Genomic DNA, 23,681 nt, shown 5'->3' on the forward strand with positions numbered 1-23,681 from the left:
GTGTAAACAAAAGTGTTCAATATACATATATACAATATACAATACAGAGTAGAACAAATGTGTAACTGAGTTACAATACAATACAGTATACAGTACAATGCAGAAATGGGATATTTGACCAATGAAAGTGAATGACTAGTCGGGGGTGTGGAAGTTGCAGTGAATAAAAAAAAAAAAAAGTAAACCATCCTCCACTCATAACATTATGAGTGGAGGATGGCTTACTTAACTTTTTTTTATTCACTTTTTCTCCTCCTGTTTTTCTGTTTTTCTCCCATCCCAATTGTTTGTCGTTATGCCAATTCCCCCCTCCCCTATCTGGCCGTTGCTTGCATGTGCCCCCCACTTGTCGGTCTAGGGAGCCCTGAAGTCTATCACATGCTTCCTCCGAGACATAGGAGACAGCCAGCAGCATCTTTTCACCTGCCAGCGAGGACTCTCATTGGTGAGGTGTAACGTGTGGGAGGTCACACTACCCTCACCATCTCCCTCCTTCGCTGTGCAGGCGCCCTGACCGACCTGTAGGAGTCGCTGTTTACAACGACCAGAATACCACCCCACCGGCTTCCCTCCCGCTGACTCTGCCAATCGAGCCAGTATGACGGCCGGCCAAGCCGGAGGCAACGCTGACAGCCGGATTCGATACCAGTGTCTCTCGCGTTGGTGACGAGCGCTTAGTCCGTTGCGCCACCCAGCCGCCCTATATTATTTTTTGATGTTGATTACCAGTTAAGAAAACGGGGGAGAGGCTGGAATGTTGTTTATATTGTATTTTGTGCTGTTTTTGATGTATGTCATCATGTAAAATGTTTGTGTTTTAGATGTTTGTTTTGTGAACCGTCTGTGTGGAATTGAAAAATGTAAATAAAAATATTGTGAAAAAAAAAGAAAAAAAGAGAGGCACACCTGGAGCTCCACCACCGCCGTGGCCCCGGGGGAGAAGCTCGCGCGTCGTCGTCCCGCCTCATCCTGTTCCCGACAGACGGGGGAGGGCTCCTCCTCCGAGCCCCCGGGGGCCCCCCTGTGGGGCACGTGAAGCTGGGTGCAGAGCAGCTGGGGAGCAGCCCTGGGGAGAAGCTCCGTGTCGTCGCTCTCCTCCTCCCCGTAATAGGCCTCATCCTGGGACTCGGTTATGTAGAGCACCCTGGGGCTGCCGCGGGACCCGTGGTCGGGGGACAGGATGTGGAGGGTGGTGCTCTCCAGAGTCTCGCTGGAGGGCGGCCTCTCCGGTTCATAGTCGCCAGGGGTGACAGAGGTACCTGGTCTGTCAGGAGAGAGGGAGAGGAGAGGAATGAACGAGTGTCAGTGGGGTAACTCTCTTTAGTCAGTTACAGTAATCAAACTAGATTAAAAACTGTTTAGAGGTTTTGGATGTGTGTGTGTGACATTGTGTGCAAAATAAATCAGTGTTGCATTTTTGGTGAAGTGATCCTTTAATTCCAAATCTAAACAGTCATAGTCAGATAGTCATATCATCTATCATACATGCTATGGGTTATGCAGATGTATCCACACAAATAAGGATATATATATTTGCAGACAATAAATGTGGTACATACTGTACAGCACTATTGTACATGCTATCAGAGTTAGGGTAGACTATAGTATGAGGTATGTAGGATTATTATGATTACTATGAATACAGTGAAATCAGTAGGTTGAGTAAATTGAGTATCTAATAGAGTTCAGAGTTTATATGGTGGGGGAGGGGCTGCCAACGTGGCACAGAGTTCAGAGAGATGACAGCAGAAGGAAAGAAGGTATTCCTGAGTCTGCTTGACTTGGTGTGGAGGTTCCTGTAGCGCCTCCCAGAGGGGAGGAGGGCAAACAGTCCACGATTGGGATGAGAGGTGTCTTTGACAATGTGTCCTTCCTCAGACACCACTTGTGGTGGATAGGCTCAATAGACTCACCACCCTCTGCAGTGCTTTCTGGTCAGAGGCTAGATCGTTCACTTAAAGGGGCACTTCACCAAAATACAATGCTGATTTATTTTGCACATAATCTCACACACATCCAAAAGCTCTAAACCGTTTTGCACACATTAATTTAGTCTGACAGTAATTGAGAGTAAATGAGTTTGAATATGGTCACCAGTGATGTCATCTGGGACATTGAATCCTTGTGTTGTGTTAATTACAGCTCAATGAAATTATTATGTACAGTAGCATTCCCTATAAGACAAGGTATTGCTAGGGCGGCTACGTGGCGTAGTGGGCAAGGCGCTCGCCACGAAATCTGGAGACGCTGGGCTCGCCTGTTCGAGCCCAGCGCTCCACATTTGCTTTCAGTTTAGCTGGTCGTCCACAGTAATACACATTGGCTGTATTACGGGGAGGGAAACTGAAGGGTGGGGATCGGGCGTTGTGGACAGCGACTCCTACAGGTCGGTTGGTGCGCCTGCGCAGTAGAATCAGGAAGTGTCGGGGGCAGCGTGAGCCTCCCACGCGTTACTCCTCGCCACTGAGATATCGAGCTGCGCAGGTGAAAAGATGCGACTGCTGTTACCTCAAGTACCGGAGGGGACTTGTGCTATGTATGACTTAGTCCACATTGCAGCCGGCTTGTGGGAGGCAAGAAACAGCGTTCGTGACAGGGGAGGATTGAATTGGATGATACGAAATTGGGATGGGAGAAAATATAGAAAAATGGGAGAAAAAGTGGATAAAAAAAAAGACAAGGTATTGCTATTTCTTCACAACGATTAAATGTCCCAGATGACATCACTGGTGACCATATTCAAACTCATTTACTCTCAATAACTGTTAGAGGTTTTGGATGTGTGTGACATTGTGTGCAAAATAAATCAGTCGCAATGAAAGGAAAACACACAGGATTCGCCGGGCTTCTAAGGCAGAGTGGCGTTGAGTGTCCAATGCTGCACTGCATTATACATCAGGTAAGTTCGCTAACATAATTTCCATCTATTGTGGGTCACTAATAATCAGGGGTGCAGTGGTCATGCCATGCGTTACCACGCCGTCCCAGCACTTTTCTGAGCAGAAGTACGCACACAAAAATGAAACGTTATTTCATCTGATGCAGATCGCATGCACAAACATTGAAGTTGACATTCCTTCTATTGTGCGCCAACAGGAGAGACCACAAGTGTCTCATTAAAGACAGAACCATTATTGACCCACTGTGGGGGAGGGTGAATGTCATGCCAGTTTGATAAGGGTCAATGGGAGGCATGTAGAATTGCACAAAAAGGAATTCATTATTCTGATGAGTATTGCACTTGGCTACTTGTTTACTTTTGTAGAGTTCAGATAACACTGAAATGCATGTTATGGATATGAAGCACTCAGGAATGTTTTGTTTAGTAGCAGGATAAAAGTTTATACATTTAACACAATCATTTATTATTGTATTTTTGATTTACTGTTGTAGTGAAATGCAGCAGGAATGCTGCTTTGTGTTTGTTGAGCAGTGGGCTTTAAGTTCATACATTTATTTTAATAGAAGCCTTAATTATAATTTGTCATTTTTGTATATATTTGGGTTACACATCAATACTTTCAAATTCAGCTGTATTTATAAATTCATAAAGTTGAAATTAAGCATTACTAAATGCGTTTGAAATGGAATAAAAACAAAGTTACAACAAATTATAATAGTTTATATGCCTTATTTATCACATCTGTGACTATTATGGGCTGTCACGATCCTAGGCCCGGTCCTGGCTGGACTGGGCAGGATGGTAACATTGGGCAGTGCCCTCCACCTAACACTGGGCAGTGCCCTCCACCCAACAGTGGCTCTCTACCTAACATTGGTCTCCTACCCTCTGGTGGCCATCCGCAGACGGTGCGATCCAGTACACTGGACATCCTGACTACTATTTTAATGTTAGTTCCACCAGTAACGAATGCAGCAGGAAGGGCAAGCGATACCATTCGGGTCGTCCTGAGCCTGATGGCCGGTGAGTCTGACATGAAGCATTACTCACTGGCCAAGTGGGGGTTCCTGCTCCGGAAGATCGACCAGGTCGCCATAGAGAATCCAACACTGGAGCCAGCAATGTGGGAGATGGCTGAACATGTTGCTGGCCTCATGGAGAAGCATAAGTCGGAGGCTAGGGTAGCTAGCCTGCCGACTGTTCTCAGGCTTACGGCCAGCCTAGAGCCCCCCACAGCCGTTGAGGCTGTTCTGACGTCCCCAGTTAGCACAGCTCCGCCTGTTAGCTCCGCCACTATAGATGGCCAGACGTCCCCAGTTGGTACAGCTCCACCCGTTAGCTCCGCTCATACAGCTAACCAGACGTTCCCAGCTAACATAGCTCCGCCCGTTAGCTTCGTGCCAATAGCTAACCGGCCGTCCCCAGCTAACACAGAACTGCCTGTTAGCTTCGTGCCAATAGCTAACCGGCCGTCCCCAGTTAGCACAGCTCTGCCTGTTAGCTCCGCCACCATAGATGGCCAGACGTCTCCAGTTGGTACAGCTCCACCCGTTAGCTCCGCTCATACAGCTAACCAGACGTCCACAGCTAACATAGCTCCGCCCGTTAGCTTCGTGCCAATAGCTAACCGGCCGTCCCCAGCTAACATAGCTCCACCCGTTAGCTCCGTCCCAATAGCTAACCGGCCGTCCCCAGTTAGCACAGCTCCGCCTGTTAGCCCCGCTACAGTAGCTAACCAGACGCCCACTGCTAACCTAGGCACCAGGTTCACGGTGAGTCTGGTACCTGAGACGGACCAGATGTCCCCAGCTAGCACAGTCTCCACTGCTAGAATAGGCTCCAGGTTCAGGGTGAGCCTAGTAGCTGAGACGGACCAGATGTCCCAAGCTAGTCAGGTCTCTGCAGCTAGCAGGCCTAGGAGGGCTATCAGGACAGGAGCTGCTAGGCTCTCCCCGACTGTTAGCTTAGCCTCGGCAGCTAGCCAGGCATTCCCAGCTAGCACGGTTCCCACAGTGAGTCCAGGGCCCACAGTTAGCCTAGCCCCCGAGGCTAGTATGGCTAGCAAGGCCTCCACAGCTGGTCCAGCTTCCACACCCAGTCCAGCCTCTGCTCTGGGTCCTGGCTCCTCATCCCTGGATCCTACACCATGCCTCGCCGCCGAGATCGGTCCGGTCTCCACGCCCTGCCCGGCCTCTACACCTGGTCCGGCTGCCGTGCCGGCTCCCGGCTCCTCGACGGATCCTGGCTCTCCGTCTGGTCCAGCTCTGTGCTGTGATCGGCGTCCTGGTCCTCGCCGTGGTCTTCGCCGTGGTCTGCGTGGGATCCTGCTCCGGGGGTCGTCGCCGCCGCACCTCCGTTCCGGCTCTCCTGAACCGGTCCCTGGTCCGGCGGCTGGAGGGTCTCTCGTCCGGGATCCTGCTCCGGGGTCCAGCTCCCCTTCCCGGGCTCCTACACCTGTTCCCAGGTCCAGTCTCCCTCCCCGGGCTCCTACACCTGTCTCCACCCCCCCTCGTCGGGCCTCTGTTCCCAGGTCCAGCCCCCCTCCCCGGGTCTCTGTTCCCTTCCCCGCTCCTCCTCTCCGGGCCTCTGTTCCCGTCCTCACCCCCCCTCTCCGGGCATCTGCGCCCGTTTTCAGCCCCCCTGGCTGCTATGCCCCCCCTGGGGTTTTCGCTCGGCCTCCCGGCCCCTGGTCTTCGGGGTCCTATCCCTGGGTCCTCTCCGGGGTTCCAGCTTCCTCCCTCACCTGGTTATGGACGTTGTTTTCGGGGGTCTGGAAGCCCCCCGTTGAGGGGGGGGTACTGTCACAATCCTAGGCCTGGTCCTGGCTGGACTGGGCAGGATGGTAACATTGGGCAGTGCCCTCCACCTAACACTGGGCAGTGCCCTCCACCCAACAGTGGCTCTCTACCTAACATTGGTCTCCTACCCTCTGGTGGCCATCCGCAGACAGTGCGGCCCAGTACACTGGACATCCTGACTACTATTTTAACATTAATTAATAGTGTGATCAATGTGGTGTCCTGGTGTGTGCTGTCATTGACTTTCCCTTCCCTTGTGTGATTTGGTGTACTGTTTGGGTTGTTATGAGTTGCTTTTGTGTTTGTCATTGACTGGTGTCTATGTTGTTGTGTTTCTGTGTTGGCCAGGTGTTTCTAATTGTTAATTAGTTGGGGTATTTAGGTGTCTGTCTGTCCTCCCTTCCTTGTGGCGACATTCCTCCTGTCTCCTTCCCCGTTTCCTGTCCACGCGGTATTGTGCTGTCATCCTATAGTAAGTGTTAAGTGTTTGTTGTTTTGTTGAGTAGGTTGTTAAGTAGTTTCTGTATGTTCTTTGTATTGCACTGGATTCTACAGTAAACTCCCTCTCCAAGCTTCAATCCTCGTCTCTGCCTCCTCCATACCTTTCCCTTTCTGCAAAACTGTATTCTACCTACCTCCACCGTAACAATGGGCTATTTGAGTGATGGGGTACTACTGGTGGGACTGCCGATAAACAATGCGGCCCCCCAGATTGAGTGTGGAAATTTAGTGGCTCTCACCATATACAAAGTTGCCCACCCCTGATCTACAGGTATGTAAAAAGGATTATATGCAGGTATGTACAGACCAGACAGATGTGTGTGTGTATATATATATATATATATATATATATATATATATATATATATATATATATATATATATATATATATATATATATATATATATATATATATATATATATATATATATATATATGGTAAGAATAAATATATATATACGGTATATACAGCATTATTGTACATGCCAACATACAGAGTTATATAAGTTATATGCAGGTGTATAAGTAGGTATATAGAAGGATTATAAATATGCAGGTATATTCAGACAGAATTAAAAAAAAATTTAAAGGGGGGGGGGAAATAATATATATATATATATATATATATATATATATATATATATATATATATATATATATATATATATATATATATATATACGGTATAAATACCACTATTGCACATGCTATAATACAGAGTTCTATGGGTAGACTATTGTATGAGCTAGGTAGTTTACAGTGTAGGGCAGTTGTAGACAGTGAAAGCAGTAGGTAGGTACATGTAGGTATACATTGAGTATAGGCAACAGAGTTCAACGTTTGTACAGTATGGGTAGTCTAGGGTGTAGGCAAAGAGTTCAGAGTTCAGAGTTTATATAATGATGATGTCACAGTAGCTACTGGCCAACTCTGCGTCTACTCACAGTTAATTAATTTTATTTAAGTTAGCCATGTAATAAGCGGGATAATGTATAGCCTATACTCTGTCATTGTCGCAAAATAATTTACCTTCACTACGTTTAGAACACCTCGGCGAGGCGCCTCGATATTCTAAACTCTGTGTCGGTCAATTATTTTGCGACAATGACCTCGTAGCTATACATTATCCCTTACATATTGTTATTGTCTATTTTTACTTTTCTACTGTACTATAATTGTATTACCTGTATTATGTCTTCTACTATTACCATGTAGTATGTACCTGTACCTCCACCCCCCCCCCCATGCTGCTTTGATGCCTGAATTTCCCCAAGGGGATCAATAAAGGAGTATCTTATTGAAAGCTATTGAGTGGTAAAATTCTACGATAGGATTGCGAGAACATATTCCCAAAACGTACACCCAAAAGGTAACATGCACTGGGTCGTATAAGACCCGCTTAGCACTTGCACGCACATCGCGGCACTTTGCGAGCGTCTAGCGGCTCGGGCTGCATTTTTCGCTGAACAAATAAATTACCCTTCGAAAGATCTATTTGTTGCCGTTCGAACGCCACCTCAGTCGACCAAATCCGTGCCTCAGTTCTCGAGTTACATGATGATATGTCAGGCTTTTACGCGCTGCACATCAGATGACGACCCCGGACTACCGAAGCTTCAGAACTGCCACTGTGATTACAGGGAATAAGAACATAGCTAATTGTCTAAATACGTTTTTTAACACCATAGCGAATACCCTAGTTAAGAGACTGCCAAGTACAACTGACATGTATGGGGAAAAACAGGTAGGGGAGTACTACAAACAGAAAGGTATCCAGACAGATTCCTTCTCCTTTGCGAGTGTGACTGAGGACACAGTTTTGAAAAAACTGAGGGCGCTCAATCCTAACAAGGCAACAGGACAGGACAAGATACGTGCTAGATTTCTTAGGGATGCAGCAGAGTCCATTGCCTCCGGCTTAACACACATTGTAAATCTATCTATCGGTCAAGGACAGTTTCCCTATGATCTCAAACAAGCCAGAGTCATTCCGCTTTACAAAAAAGGCAATAAATTAGATTTTTAGTGCGATATCCAAAGTCATAGAAAGGATCATTAATGATCAAATAAACAAATACCTCTCTACAAACAACCTGTTGTACGAGCTCCAGTCTGGATTTAGAACATCATATTCCACAGACACATGTTTATTATATCTGACAGACCAAATTAGAACAGAGGTGGACAAAGGTCAATTCTGTGGGATGGTTTTAATAGACTTACAAAAAGCCTTCGACACTGTTAACCACGACATACTTTTATATAAACTGAAGGCTATGGGTTTTAACAGTATATCCTTAAGGTGGATGGAGTCTTATCTGAGAGGCAGGAAACAAGTAGTGGAAATTAATGGGACCATATCCTCCTCACTCCAACAGACGTGCGGGGTGCCGCAAGGAAGTATTTTAGGACCACTTTTATTTCTTTTATATGTCAATGACATGAAAACTGCATGTGATTGTAAACTGTTTTTATTTGCGGACGATGCTGCACTCATGGTCTCCCATCAGGACAAAAGAGAAGTAGAGAGGTCACTCAGTCTAGAGCTTGTCAAGATCAGTCATTGGCTGGTCGAAAACAGGTTATCCCTACACCTGGGTAAAACCGAAGCTATCCTTTTTGGCTCGGCCATATGACTTAAGAGGTCTCCTGGGTTCAAGGTAGTGGTAGGAGATATCGAGGTAACAGCAAAGGAGGAAGTCACATACTTAGGATGTATTTTGGACAACACCTTATCAGGGGTGAGCATGGCACAAAAGGTGGTCACAAAGATCAATCAGAGAATACAATTTCTCGGTAGAGTGTCCACCTATATTAACAGGTCAGCAATGGAAGTCCTGGCAGGGGCACTGATCCAATGTCATTATGACTATGCATGCTCCTCCTGGTACACTGGCATCACAGTAGCACTGAAAGGTAGGCTACAGACAGCTCAGAACAAATTAGTTAGAATGATATTAAAACTCCATCCCAGGACTCACCTTACACAGACACATTTTAACAGCCTCAAATGGCTCAGGGTTGAGGAGAGGGTCTCTCAAATAAAACTCAACATAACACATACAAGGGCGTAACTCTCTTGCCATCGGTGGGGGGGACACATTTGGGGGCGTGGTCAGTGGCGGTGTGGTGCTACGTATAGTTGTCTGGTCGCGGGGGTGGGGGTAGGGGGGGTGAAGGGGGTGTTCCCCCCTTTTTCGATTTTTTTTAATCAGTTGTGCAAGTTGGTGAGTTGTTTCTATATAATTCACTTATGACAAGTCATAATGCCGCGCGAGTCTCGGAACGTGCATACTACGTTGTGTGTATGAGAGAGAGAGAGAGAGAGAGAGATCGCGCTATTTATCACAGTTTCACACCAAACTGGGGAGGGGTGTTACAGTATGTAGCCTATTTGAGCATACCTGAATACTGGGCTGTTGTTGATATGCAAAGACAGCTGTGGTACTTAGCGCGCCGGGTGCTCACTTGACTTTGCATGACAATGGCTCAGAGATGGCCAAGCAGCCGTTTTCCTATCACGTCGCGTCACCATTTATTATCGTGCAGCGGACACTAACTGCATTCTGAAAACATGCCGGGGACACTAACTGCATTCTGAAAACATGCCGGGAACATTCCCCGCGGACCCCCCCCTTAGTTACGCCCCTGAACACATAGGATACTCGGGAATACTGTCCCTCAGTACCTCAGTGGATATTTTAACATGGTAAGGGATGTACACGGACACGCCACCAGGGGGAGCCCTACAGACATCGTCCCAGTGAGATGCAATAGGAAAATAGGCCAAAACGCATTCCTATATTCAGCAGCAGTACAATGGAATAGCCTACCAATGGAGTTGAAGACCATAAGCCCCTTCTCCACTTTTAAATTAGCTATATAGAGAGGTGGATCATAAGTAGCAGAAGCTGGGAGTAGTGAACAAAGGGTTTTTAATATGTGTTGTTCCTTTTTTATTCTTTTATTGTCTATAAAATGGAATATTATTGTATGTATTTTATTGTTTTTATACCACACATCCTGACATACAGACACTACAAACACCCACGTCCACACACCAGTACATAAATCCACTGACACCAATGATGAAGGACCACAATGGAAACAAGCCTATGGCTTTATTGTGTTTTATGAAATCCTATTGGTAAATGGAGAAAATGTATACCTGTTTCATATTGTGATCAAATGTATATGTGTGATTTCCATTCTAAACCAATAAACTATTCAATCAATCAATCAAAAATCATCCGCTGATGGCGAAAATTATTGGTCAGCGTTGTAGCCAATGAGTGTACCTTTCCAACAAATGCGAATAAGGGATCTAGGTGAAAGTTGACGAGCGAAAACCAGAAGTGAATCACACTTCGAATAAACGGCTGTGGATGAGGAAATGGATTTAGGAGAGCTTTTTTTTTTTGCACAGTTTACCCGGATCTCTCTCAAAGACCTATTTCTGAACGGATTTTTTAAAAATTTGGACCTGTACTACATAAGACTTCAGGCTATGGACCCGCTGTGTTTTCCAGCGTATACCTCTATGCTGGAATATTGGAATATGGAATCTTGCAACCACTACAGAACATTTTTAGTACACAAGTTAAAGTTCAGACCTCTGTTATTCTATTTCATTAGCACTAAAAGTGATTTTCCTTTTCCTAACTTCAGAATGTCATCTTTCTAAAGAGACCAGGCGCATGCATGTGCTATAAGCATAAAGTATAAAGCTATGCTTTGCAAAGAAAGTATGCAGTCCTCAAGTTCAAGTAAAAAAGAAATGGCCACTTTTCTGCCCGCCTGAACCCTTGTGCATCCCTAGCAATGGCTGAGCTCACTGGGCTTAAGAGATGAAATGATGGCTCATGTTTAAAGCCATATAATTTTAACTGTTTACTATTTAAAAAAAATTTTTTTACCCATGATTAACAGTAATAGCATAATCTCAATATATCTCTCAACAGATTACTCATATTTATGAATTATAACCACTCAAATCTGTGTTTGTTTGATACAACTTTTTTTTTCATCGAAAAAACGGATAAATGTTGTTTTTTACCATATTTCACTTTTTTTTTTTAACATTACCCGACGAAATATCTCGACGAAATACCTCTGAATACGAATCAAAAAAAATATTAAAAATTCTATGACTAGTTCGGCCAGAAACGGCGTTGAGGCGAAACGTTACAACTTTTTTTTTCATCGAAAAAAACGGATAAATGTTGTTTTTTACCATATTTCTCATTTTCTTTTTAAAACATTACCCGACGGAATATCTCAACGAAATACCTCTGAATACGAATCAAAAGAAATATTAAAGATTCGATGACTAGTTCGGCCAGAAACGGCGTTGAGGCGAAACGTTACAACGTTTTTTTTCATCGGAAAAAACGGATAAATGTTGTTTTTTACCATATTTCTCATATTCTTTTTTAAAACATTACCCAACGAAATATCTCGACGAAATACCTCTGAATACGAATCAAAAGAAATATTAAAGATTCGATGACTAGTTCGGCCAGAAACGGCTTTGAGGCGAAACGTTACTAAGCGCTCATACTGACCCAAATGTTTTACGGGAGGCTGGAATCTTGGGCTCGCCTCGCTGGTGGGAAGAGAACCAGACCTGCTCCGTGCAGGACACTGCCTCGTTGGCGCGCGCCGGCTTTGGGGGGCTTGTGTTTCGGCGTGTGGCGCGCTGTCGACTGCGCGGTCCGGTTCGTCTCTGGTTCTGTCTTAGAAAATCCACTCGCTCCCCCCCCCCACCACCCCAAACCATGTCTCCGGAGTTTCAATCACCGGCAGCCCGGTACAGCCTATCTCAGCTCCCCTGAATTGTGGCAAAGTTATCTGTAGAGCGATTACGCCACCATGTGTTTTACATCGGTAACAGCACATCCTAACCTAGACGGGGTTCTTAGCTTGTGGAATATACAAAGGTTTGGTAAATATATAGAGAATTGAACGAATGAGAGCAGATTTAAAAATGGTTAAAAATGCCGTTTTAACATGGGAGCGGACGGAGAGTAGAAAACATGACCAGGGGTAAACAAGGCACTAAATACTGTAACTATTTTTCTAGAGTGTTTCATGTTATAAGCTTTTGAGACAATGAACATATATGTAAAATTAAGATATTTACCCAATTTCATGAAATAATAATAAACACAGGCACCGCTGTGCTCACACACACACTCAAAATATTTCAAAAAAGTAGTTTTCATGACCAGGGTTAAGAGGTTTTAAGCGGAATATTTCATGCCAATATTCACGTGGATGTATCTGTCCCTCAGAAAGGCGTGAGCAGAAATCCTTTTTTCTTTTGAGAATTAGATTGTGATAGTAATCATAGGCAGCATAATCAATGAGCAGAGGGGGCCACGGGCTTGTGTTCCATGATCCCCTCTCCCAGTCATCAAGTGGTCAATGCAATCTAGCAAATTCAATTCATTATCATGTTAAACGACTGGACGGAACCACCGAGGTGGAAAGTAATCACATTTCAATGGGGCTCCCCTTTAATAACCTCCCCTTTCAAAGTCACAGAGGAGGAGTTGAAAAACAGAATGTCATTATCCGTGCGTACAATTATTGAATTGAACTCAATTAGACCTTAGTGCATAGGTGTCAAACTCATGGCCCGCGGGCCAAATGTGGCCCGCCACGTCATTTGATGTGGCCCCCAAGAGCTCTGGTAAAAAAAAAAAAAAAAATGATTTATATATTTTTTTAAACATTAATCTTGGGTTAAAAAATAGCGGCGTTAAAATAATTGTGTGTTAATGCGTTAATAAAGCTTTAACTTTGACAGCCTTAGTTATTACACATTCTTACACATACATGTAAGGTATTGATGAAGTAACAAAGGAAAAAAGCCAAAAGCACTTACTCCTCAGACATTCTTTGACAATTTTACAGCCCAAAATACAAAAAAGATCCAGGCGGAATAGGTAACAAAGGGTTGAAGAAATATTGTCTGAACTGTCAGATGCAAACTGGCTGTGTGACATAACCGAGCATCTCGCTCAATTGAATAAGAAGCTGTAGGGACGCAAACAAGTCCCACCCAAAACTTGACCAATATAGTTGTGAACTGAGACAACCCTTATTTTGTTATTTTTGAGTACAGTTACAGTTGTGTGTTCATGCAGACACATTTTCATTACGAATTGAAAATGGTGGACCCTGATGTAAACAAGTCGAAAGTCTTTCTCTGGTCTGCATCCCCTTAACAATTGTGTGTATTGAGCTGTACTGTACTGTACCCATTCTGCAATCTGTTAATTAAAGTTAATTAAATTATCTTCCATTAGTTGGATGTATGGCCTCTGCAAGGTTGTGTGCAGCCATTTGTTTTTGTAACATCTGCTACATCTGTCCCACGTGTTCTTTGCAGCTCAGTTGTTAGTTCTGCCCCTCTTGACTGTGACAAAAAGGTTTTGAACAAACTTAATGTCATAGCTTGTATTTGATGATCTTCTTCTTTGTTATTTACTTGAATGGTTTGATCATTGATTAATGGAGTAATATGGGGTTCTGATAAACTAAAATTATTTGTTAAAATAACATAAGCTAACATATTTTTACATCTATGCAAATGCATATGCAATATGTATAACTTGAATAAGTAATAAATACAGAAACAACATGTTTAACAATATGTAAATGAGTAGCTACATTTATTTTACATTACATTAACATTTATACGGTCTTTGGCCCTTTGAGGGCAACCATAATGCTGATGTGGCCCTCTGTGAAAATGAGTTTGACACCCCTGCCTTAGTGACTAATCCTTTCCTCCGAGGGGGGATGAATGACGGGGTACTAAAAGCATATTGATATCCACATGCTGACGTTCCCTGCGAGACTAGGGGATGAAAGGCTACCACCGTGAATCTGACTATAGACCTATGAGGCTGAATGTGGAATCTGAGGAATATACAGGATATACGCTGGATATACAAAACAGCAACACTAGCTTTTAATTCTTTTTTTTTATAAATAACTATTCCGACTGTATGATAATTTGGAACGCTGGTTATTCTCCCCTACAATGTAAAGGATTCTTTAATGCTGGGTGTAAAGTGGTTTATAGACATTTGTCGCTGACTAGGTGAAAACTATATTCCTTCATTGACTTTACCTATTATATCCACTTCAATCATGAAGGGGAGATTAGATTAGATTCAAATGTATTGTCATCATAGACTCATACAGCACAAGTACAGTACAACGAAAATAGGTTTGGCATCCAACCAGAGTGTAAATGTAACAGTAAAGTGCAATACAATGTACATGTTATTAAACCGGTTATAAAATATATAAATTAGTACTACTGAGTAATAGAGCTAATCAGAAGTATGTACAGAGTTGTATTATTAATATGTACAGTGATACAGGTATAAAAACACTATGGTAGTAAGTCATACTGGCCAGCAGCGTAATACTAGGTAAGGGATATGTACAGATATAGATATAGTATCTACATATATGTAAAAAGGATTATATGCAGGTATGTAGAGACAGATGTGTATATATATAATTTATATATGGTAAGAATATATATATATGTATGGTATATACAGCATTATTGTACATGCTATCATACAGAGTTATATGGGTTATATGCAGTAGGTATATAGAAGGATGATATGCAGGTATATTCAGACAGATCTGGATATATACAGTATATATATGTGGAAAATATAAATATATAAATGTATATATACGGTATATACAGCACTATACAGAGTTTTATGGGTAGACCATGGTGTGTTTTTGTGCGTTGAGACATGGACTGTGAAAAGGGGTCGTATCCCACAACTGTTGTACACAACACACAGTGAAAACATGACAGAAAGGAACTCAATCCAACTCGGTCTACAGTAAACGGATCCCACCCCCAACAGTAGCCGTGTGCCCCAGCACCCTAGATATCGCTCTAGGACGCCACCAGTGACGACATCTGATGACGAGGGCACGTAAGGGGCGTGCATGGGACATGCATACCCATAACACCAGAGCCAGCATTGCCGACCTGCATATTCCAAGGTTCAAAACAAATATGAGCAAATGTTCTTTTAAATTCTGGGGAGCCACAAATTGGAATTTGCTACCATCATAGCTAAAATGCATCAGTAGCCGACACAATTCTAAGAAAAGTAAAATCATGGCTCCTCGACAATGTTAAAAACTAGATTTTAAAATGCATGAAAATGTTGTCTCATACATTGTTGTACTGCATTTAAAATGTTCTATAGGGAGGTGTAGTCTGACGTCACTGGTTGTTCCACCCGTATAGGGATTTATCATTGGGAAAATGGATTATCGGCTATTGTAACAATTCTGCCACATGGAAATTGAAAAGCTTTAAATTTTAGCACAAAATTAGTTCCCTTCTATCACTAACATTATTGTTTAAGCATTTTTGGTTGAAATCAAATTTGATGATTTTTTTTTATGATTAATTGCGAATATTTTCATGTTGAGCTATAGATTGTGGATGAATAAGCACAGAAAGGTACACCATGCAAATGTTAATGCTTTATTTGTTTTAAACTAGACAATTTAGAAATGGGCAATGGGGAAATACATTGCGTTGGACAGAGGGTGGAACGCGGAAAACGGCAATGACGTCACCACTACACCTCCCTACTGTATGTAGTTTGTCAAATTGTTATTTATGGTCATGTTTTGTATTGCTTGTCTGTCTGAGACCAAGGACCACAATGGAAATAAGTCTTGACCTTTTTGTGTAGCATCCTTGACATCAGGGGTGTCATTTTGGTATGGCAAGGTATGGCACTCGCCATACCTTGGCAAATTAAAATAAAAAATAAATAAAAAATAATTTTTTATAAAAAAAAATTTAATATTTTTTTTTTATGTTGATTTAGAATTTGAATGTCAACATTATGAACGAAGCTTCGAACTATTCGGTACAGCCCTAGCATGTTTTGATATTGTCAACTATCTCACTTTTACTAGGTGACTTTTACTGTGACTAACTGAAATATGCCCAAAAAAGAGAAATGGACATAGGGACCTTTTTTAATCAAAGGGCAGCAGAGACAAGTGATATAGGGACACAGATAAGGTCTTACAATGGCTTAGTGATTATAACAGTGCAGTTCAGCATTCAGTAACCCATACTTTTTGTGAATGTGTTTTTGTGTCATATAAGTTAATTGTATAGAAACAACTCACCAAAAGTGACTATTGCACAACTGATTTGACAAAAAAATCCACCAAGGGGGGGAAACCTCCCCCTACCCCCCCCCCCCTCCCTCCTCGCCATACCTTGGCTTTTATTGAAATGACGCCACTGCTTGACGTTTTTCTGGAATCTTGTATTTAAAAAAAAGTCTAATCAAATCAAATCAAATCACACCAACAGTCGATGACATACCACCAGTGCTGAACACCTGACCTGTGGTGCGTGTTGAGCAGTGTTAATTTAGTCAATGGAAATTATGACAAAGTATTATGGTCGTCAACGAAGCTTTTTCCCCTGACATAAACGAGACGAGATGTCACGTTAATGGAGATCATGTGACACTAACGTGATGAAATTATTCACGCAATGTCGTTGACTAAAAAAAAGACGACACAAAATGTAGTTTGCAGAATAAAATCTTGCTAAACGTTTATTGAACTTCAACTTGCTACTTGCTACCTAACAGTAACTCGTTTGCTGACAGGAAAGTAACAAACATAATTGTCAGTGCGGAACCCTTATCCCCAACACATCGTTCCGTGGGTGAATTATTGTAATGTTCTGGGGTTTTGTGTGTTGCTCTAGTTGGGTGTTGTTTCCCCCCGGGAGATATGGGAGGACAGACCGGATGTTACATTGTTGTTGTGAAGCTAGCGTAGTGTTGTGTATGAACATGATCAACCTGTAAAACCGAAATAAAGCACCATACAGAAAAGGAAACTCTCCTCTTTCTTCCCTACATTACTGCATGAGGGATCGCTACATTATGCTGATCCTCCACAATAGAACACATTAAATAGCTTACATAAGTCTAACCAGCTAGCACTAACCTTATCTTTTTTTGCTTAGAAGAAACTCACGCCAACTTATGAGGCTGTAACTGAGTGGCGAGACTAAACAAAAAAGACTAAATCGAGACTAAAATGCTGTAGGCCCTGTCAAGGCAGACCGCAGTAACTTCCAAACAGTGAAACTGAGAAAAATGGCTTTAAAGTTTTTTGACTTGCCATCCAAAATGTGTTATAGGTAGATAGATGATAGTACCCAGATTTAACATGTATTAATGAAGTAATCTTTAGGCATACAAAAATATGACGTAATTATTTTAATTAAGGGGAGACACTGCAGGTGAATAGGGTACAAAAATTAACTAATAGATATCACAATGAAACTTCCCCAGTTGATTACTTATATTAAGACAATACTTTTTTGTATTACAAGTTTTCTGAAATTGTATGTTTAAATATGCAAATGAGGCATTATCTACTTAAATATGCACTAATTTGCATATAATTCCAGGACAGAAATCTGAACATTGGATAAAGCCATTTTCAAAATTATAGTTTCATTTTGTTGACATATTAGAGCCAAAGGTTATTACAGAGGGGATTTTGGATATCTCTTTTTATCACTCCATAAATCAGAAAATACTCCATTCAGTCCATTTTTATGGTAAAATTCCATATTTCGCCATGTTTTTAGGAATCAAATGTGATATAAATCAGGGTATGAATGCGATATCAACAAACCCTTCTGTAAATACCTTCAGAACATAGATATGAATAGAACTGGAAGGTTTGGTGTATGTGAGTGCTACTGAAGTGGAGATTTCTGGCTCAGAGTATGAGGAAAAACTCTTAAAACTCATTTTTGGGAAAACGCCTTCAAAGTTCTGCATTGTAAAATGCCATACTTTTTTTTTAAACAGATATTTACAAACACAATACCTAATCAAACCATTAGTAATAGACAACCTAAACACATGCCTGATAACTGAATAATAATAATAATGATGTTATTGAACTGAACAGAACTACACACAGGCTACAAACAGTGTAGTACAGTGTAGTAACGTCACAGTGACCAATTGCAGCCACTCTTATTGTCTGGGACCAAATACGGCCACGCCCCACTCCCAGCAAAAAGTGGGAATCTCTAGAATGGGTTTGGGGCGGCGCTGTATACGGAAGTAGCTCTCAAGGTGACGATTAGACAACACTTTTTTGTTGTCAGTAGATGGCAGCATTGGTTTAAAATTAAAGGCTGAAAATGTTGAGAACTACAACACTGCATTTCCCAAGAGCGTTAGCACAGGTCGCATGTCACTGGGATGTGTCTTTATTCTCCGACGTGATCTGAACAGCGTTAAACTATTACTGCGACCTCGGTATAGCGGCCGCGAATGGCCAACTAATTATCTTAACAAAAGTGCGCTGGTAGCGTTACATATGTTGTCTAAAGGGGGACATATGGTACAATTTAAGATTCTAATGATAATCGGCATATAAAGGACAAGATAAAGCATCGTTAATTTGTAAGAAACCTCAATGAAAACGGTGCAGGGTGCTATTGTTATGAAAATGTGATAGAATCCTATAAAAATGTGGACGCATTTGGCCTACGTTCCGTTACCCCCTAATAGGCAAAAAATATTTGAATAGATATCACTATGAAACTTTCCTAATTTGTTATGTACATATAAACTAAGAAAAAATATATTGCAAGTTTTCTGAAATTTATGTTTATATATGCAAATGAGGCACTTCCCCATTAAATATGTGCACATTTATGGATGCAATAAGGCAAAATTATGTAAAATAAACAACTAAATGTGTGTTATTGACGTTTTATTGTCACTAGTTTCATAGAAGACATGTTTAGGAAGCAAAATCTCAAAATCAACAAAAAAAGTATATTTGACTATTCACCTGCAGTGTCTCGCCTTAACCACAAAAAAGCTGTTCTATTTCATTATGGCTCCGCTCAGCATCAGTCTGCACGCACTTCACTTCGTGCACGAGCACTGAATAAAAAATTCCACAATGTACCTTTACATCCCAACATTCGTCTGGCCACACCCCTATCCGCTTACCTTCATAAGCAGGTGTGTGGTCACCTACTCGCCTCCTTCTTCACTTTCACCACAAGGAAGTGCCTTCGGTAGATCCCACACTTGACAAGGTTGTTAGCTGAAGAAAGTTGAGACGTGTTTACATTTTTTCATGCTTTTTTCTTCTCTCATATATTTCGAAAGAAAAAAGCGAAGTCATAATGTCTACTTCGGAGGGTCGCGCTCGCAACGCCACTCTTCACCAGCGGTTCTCCATCGCCGCCTCTGTCATGCGTCTTGGAGCGGGGTTGAGGCCTCTCTCGTGGTCGGCAGCCACGCCCGGTAGGCGTCCGATGGGTAGTTTGCCTCTCCAAGGAGCTGGTGCACCAGTGCCGTCTCCTGTGCGATGGCCTGGTTCCGGCTCTGGTTCCTCTGCTTCCGGGGAGTCGTCCGCTGTTGGGCGGCCGGCTCCTTTGGTTTCGGGGGATTTGAGACGCAAACTTTTTGCGTCAGCTCGCTCCCGTCGCAAGATGGTGGCTTGCAGATGCGAACGGCCTGGTTTTGGTGAGTTGCTGGAGTCGGATGAGGATGCATCTGTCTCTACATGGCCGATGGAAACAGAGGGCTACATGATAGAGGCGGACGGGTTCTTGTTTGAAGGCCCGGTGGAGACATGTCTCCCGCCCGTCCAGGTAACACTGGAGGGGGGTGAGATGTCTCCTTGGGGTTCCTTGTCCGCGGATGTTGGGTTAGAACCTCCGACTCGGCGGCGGGATGCCCTGCTATCAGCCACATCAGAATGTGGCTCCTTGACCAGTAGTCTGCTGCATGTGAGGGACGCGGGCTCGGAGGAGGAAAGTATGCAGGGGGAACTGCGTGCTTTGTTCCCCGAGCTCATGGCGGCGGCGGCAGTCGCAAACGGCGTGCCGCTGCCGCAGCCACTGCCTGTTCCTGTCCCTGACGATCTCATAGGTCATCTATGGCAACGTCGCCCGGTGAGAGGGGTGGACGTTGTCTACCCATTTTTCCCCTCAATGGCGGCCTACGTCCGTCAGGGCCAGGTGGTCTCCCACATCATGGGCCTTACTCCCGCCTACGTGCATGTCACGCGGGTGGCGGGTTTGGTAGATGGCATGAAGGAGGGCGTGCCACGGCTTGATAGGCCGATGGCGGCGCTCCTTTGTCCTGAGGTGGTGTGGGAGCCGTTACGGAAGCCGGTCCCCCAAGGGAAATCGGCGAGGCGGTTGGCATTTTGGAGCGACCAGTCATTTATCACCGGAACACAATCTCTAGCTGCCACTTCTAACATTGCGCAGCTGGCGAGATTCATGTCCGGGATATTGACGGGCGGCACGGGGCTGACTGATTTACAGCATGGTCAGCTCGCCCAGTCGGCAGGAGCCATCCTGCATCTGATTCAGCCGCAGGCTATAGCCGCTGGGAAAGTGCGCAGACTCCCCTTCTGACAGCACCCCTCTCCGAGGCTGGACTATTCGGGTCGGCACTGCAGCTGATGACCTCAACCTGCAGGGAGATGCAGGAGGAGCGCTCCGTGCTCCAGCCTCATTTCCCCCCTCCCGATGTTGCCGGTGGAGTCAGACGGCCGCCGCGTCGTCGAGGTTCCTCCGCCGTGGCCGCCGCTGCTACCACCGCCACTGCTGGACCTTCGGCGAAGAAGGCCAGGAGGAGAGAGGGCGCCTCAGCCACTGCAGCCGGCCCATCTACGCCCGGAGGTGACGGTAGGGATCATCGAGACCAGCCGCCGATCGTTTACCATCCCTCCGGGGCTCCACGGGGTGGAAAGCGGCTCGTGGCAGGCGTAGCTAAATTCATTGACTTTTTCCCTCTGTGGTCCCCCCCCTGTTCCCTTCCCGGCCCCTCTATGATTTTTGTTGGAAAATAAAGAGTCCCTCCTAAAGGGACATATGATGGGGATGCAACGTGTGAATCTTTCGCTAGTATGGGTTTGATAGGAGGGCTAGACGTTACTTCATGTTAGAGCTTAAGCAAGGCCTGCAGCCTACACTCGGTTGAAAAAGGTTTTTTTCTGCCTCGACCTGAATCTCCACATAAAGGTAGAGGTTAGTTGTGTGCTCTGTTGCTTAAACAGTGATATTGAGCTGCAACACTATTGTGTTGGTTTGCAGTAATGCTCGTATGAAAACGTACCGCGGCTCAGCCGCTCTCTCTTCTATCAGATTTTTCTGTGTCTTAGTTGTGTCGGGTTCACACACACACAACTTGGCCTTGCTATAAACCCTGTTCACAGATAAGTATGTGGCTAGCGTGCATTGGATTAGCTTGCGCTATTCATTGGCATTGCTACTGAAGGTATCATATGGCTGTTGTTTTTGTCATATGCGAGGGTTGGGCTTGCGAGGGGGTACCGGATAAACCCCTCCTTCCCTCTTCTGATTGATCAGGGGGTTTCTGGGACTCTCTTTTCATTCGGTCAGGGTCAAGCTGTTAGGCAGCTTGGCACGGGGGGGGGGGGGGGGGGAGGGTTTCCCACTCCGCACCTATCACAGGCGATTGAGTCTTGGGTTTCCCCCCGTCATAGCAAACGTCACTAGGCACGTTTCTATTGGACGACGGCTTCCGTGAGTTAGACCCGTATGTAGGGTCTGTTGTTGTCAAGTTGTCGGGGGGAGAGCGTAGGAACTTACTGTTCTACTACGCTCGATATACGTGTAACTTGAGTTGGTTGGTCACATGACTCAATGTTACCGTGACTTTTCAATCTACGACTCACGTGGGAAGTCTCTCTGAGGAGTTCCGTCTCTCCTCTGTGGTGAGGGTGGCGGGATGTAAAGATGTAAACAATTTTTACCCTCGGCTGCGTCACGTGGGATTCATGTCAGTCGGTGTTTCTTTCTTTTTTAATAAAAAAGAGTGGAGAATATGAAGCAACCTTCTCATTCTCCCAGGCGCCTTGAAGGATCAATGTGGGGTCTGGTTAGACTGTCCATTGATACTGTATGTTTTGGGTCCCGACGCATACATAGTGCTGGCTCGGGGTGTTCTGTTAAAGGGGACATGTACTGCTATTCCTAGCACTATTTGGGCAACTTTACACAATTCCTGTTAGTCTATTGAAGACATCTGTAAGGTTTTTTTCAAAAAAATGCATTGTTTTATATTTCTAATCAAGTACTAAAAACCATAATTTTTCAGCTCCAAGATTTCAGGCTGTTATGGCCTGGCTCCGCCCATAAGCACTTTGAGTGACAGTCAGTCCACACAGTCTGCGACTGGTAGACAGAGAGAGATAGAGAGAGAGAGAGAGAGAGAGAGAGAGAGAGAGAGAGAGAGAGAGAGAGAGAGAGAGAGAGAGAGAGAGAGAGAGAGAGAGAGAGAGAGAGAGAGAGATAGAAAAAAAAGACAGGCCGTCTCTTCCTTTCGTTTTTTCTCTCCCTGCAGCAGCTTGTGTGGGGGGGGGGGCCTCCCTTCCTCCCCTCTCCCGTGTGGCGCGGCAGGTCCCCCCCCCCCCAAGTGCTCCCTCCCTCTCTCTCTCTCTCTGTCTCCCTCTCTCTCTCTCTCTGTCTCTCCCTCTCTCTCCCTCTCTATCTCTCTCTCTCTCTCTCCCTCCAGAGTATGCAGAGGTGTCGGGTTTCAATCTGCCTCGCTGTATGAGGAAGTGGGCGGGCATTAGCTACAACCACAGAGCCAATCACATCACTGTCTTCTACCCAGAGCCTGAATGACGTGACTCAGGCCTTCAAATCAGGATGGACTAATTTACTGGAGCAGGAAATTATCTGAGCTGAATCAGAGCAATCCGCCAATATGGTATTTAGAGACTAAAACACATTGATACTAACTCCTATTACTATAATACAATGCTAGAGACTGAAAAATGACATTTATAGTACATGTCCCCTGTAGTGGCCGCTTGTTGCTCCCCAATGAATCGACAAGTGTCACGATGCACCCACTTAGATATTTCCTATACTCAGCAATCAACGTTGTGGATGTTGAATGAGTTGAATGTCCAAGTTGCAGCCGATGTAGTTTGCAGGGTTTTATTGTCCAAAGGAAAGATGTATGATGATGTTGTCAATTGTTTGTTACAGATAAGCAGTTCCAACAGTGAAAGCAGGTTTGAGAGTAAATCCTCGGCAGGTGCACACGATTCCATTGATTAGCTAGGCTATTTATAGAAGAGTGGCTATAATGGAGGCGGAGAGCCCTCTAGTGTTCAAATATAAATAAGACACTATCCTAAGCACAATAATAATAATATTAATAAACAAAACACTCATATGGCCTTTACATCCCCTTTAAGAATCATGCGGGAGGCTAGTACGCCTTGGTTGCTTGTTAATAAAACAGCGTTTTTATAGGGCAACTGGGATGGGGGATTTTTTCCTCTTCCGAGAGCCTGTTACTGGGTCTCGACGGATTCTCGTTCATATCTGGGGGATGTTAACGGA

General features: G+C 44.1%; 1 protein-coding gene across 1 annotated transcript in view; it reads right to left on the minus strand.

Annotated features, from left to right (window-relative positions):
- LOC311226791 (uncharacterized protein) overlaps positions 1-23,681 on the minus strand; it is a gene marked incomplete at its 3' end in the record, with an annotated part of 169,520 nt that overhangs the window by 804 nt on the left and 145,035 nt on the right. Inside the window, exon 3 of the mRNA XM_084312196.1 lies at positions 907-1,264. Coding sequence (XP_084168322.1) covers positions 907-1,264 — 358 coding nt within the window. The remainder of the gene's footprint in view (positions 1-906; positions 1,265-23,681) is intronic.

The sequence above is a fragment of the Notolepis coatsorum genome (assembly GCF_963971535.1).
Source record: "Notolepis coatsorum genome assembly, chromosome: 4".
NCBI lineage: Eukaryota > Metazoa > Chordata > Actinopteri > Aulopiformes > Paralepididae > Notolepis > Notolepis coatsorum.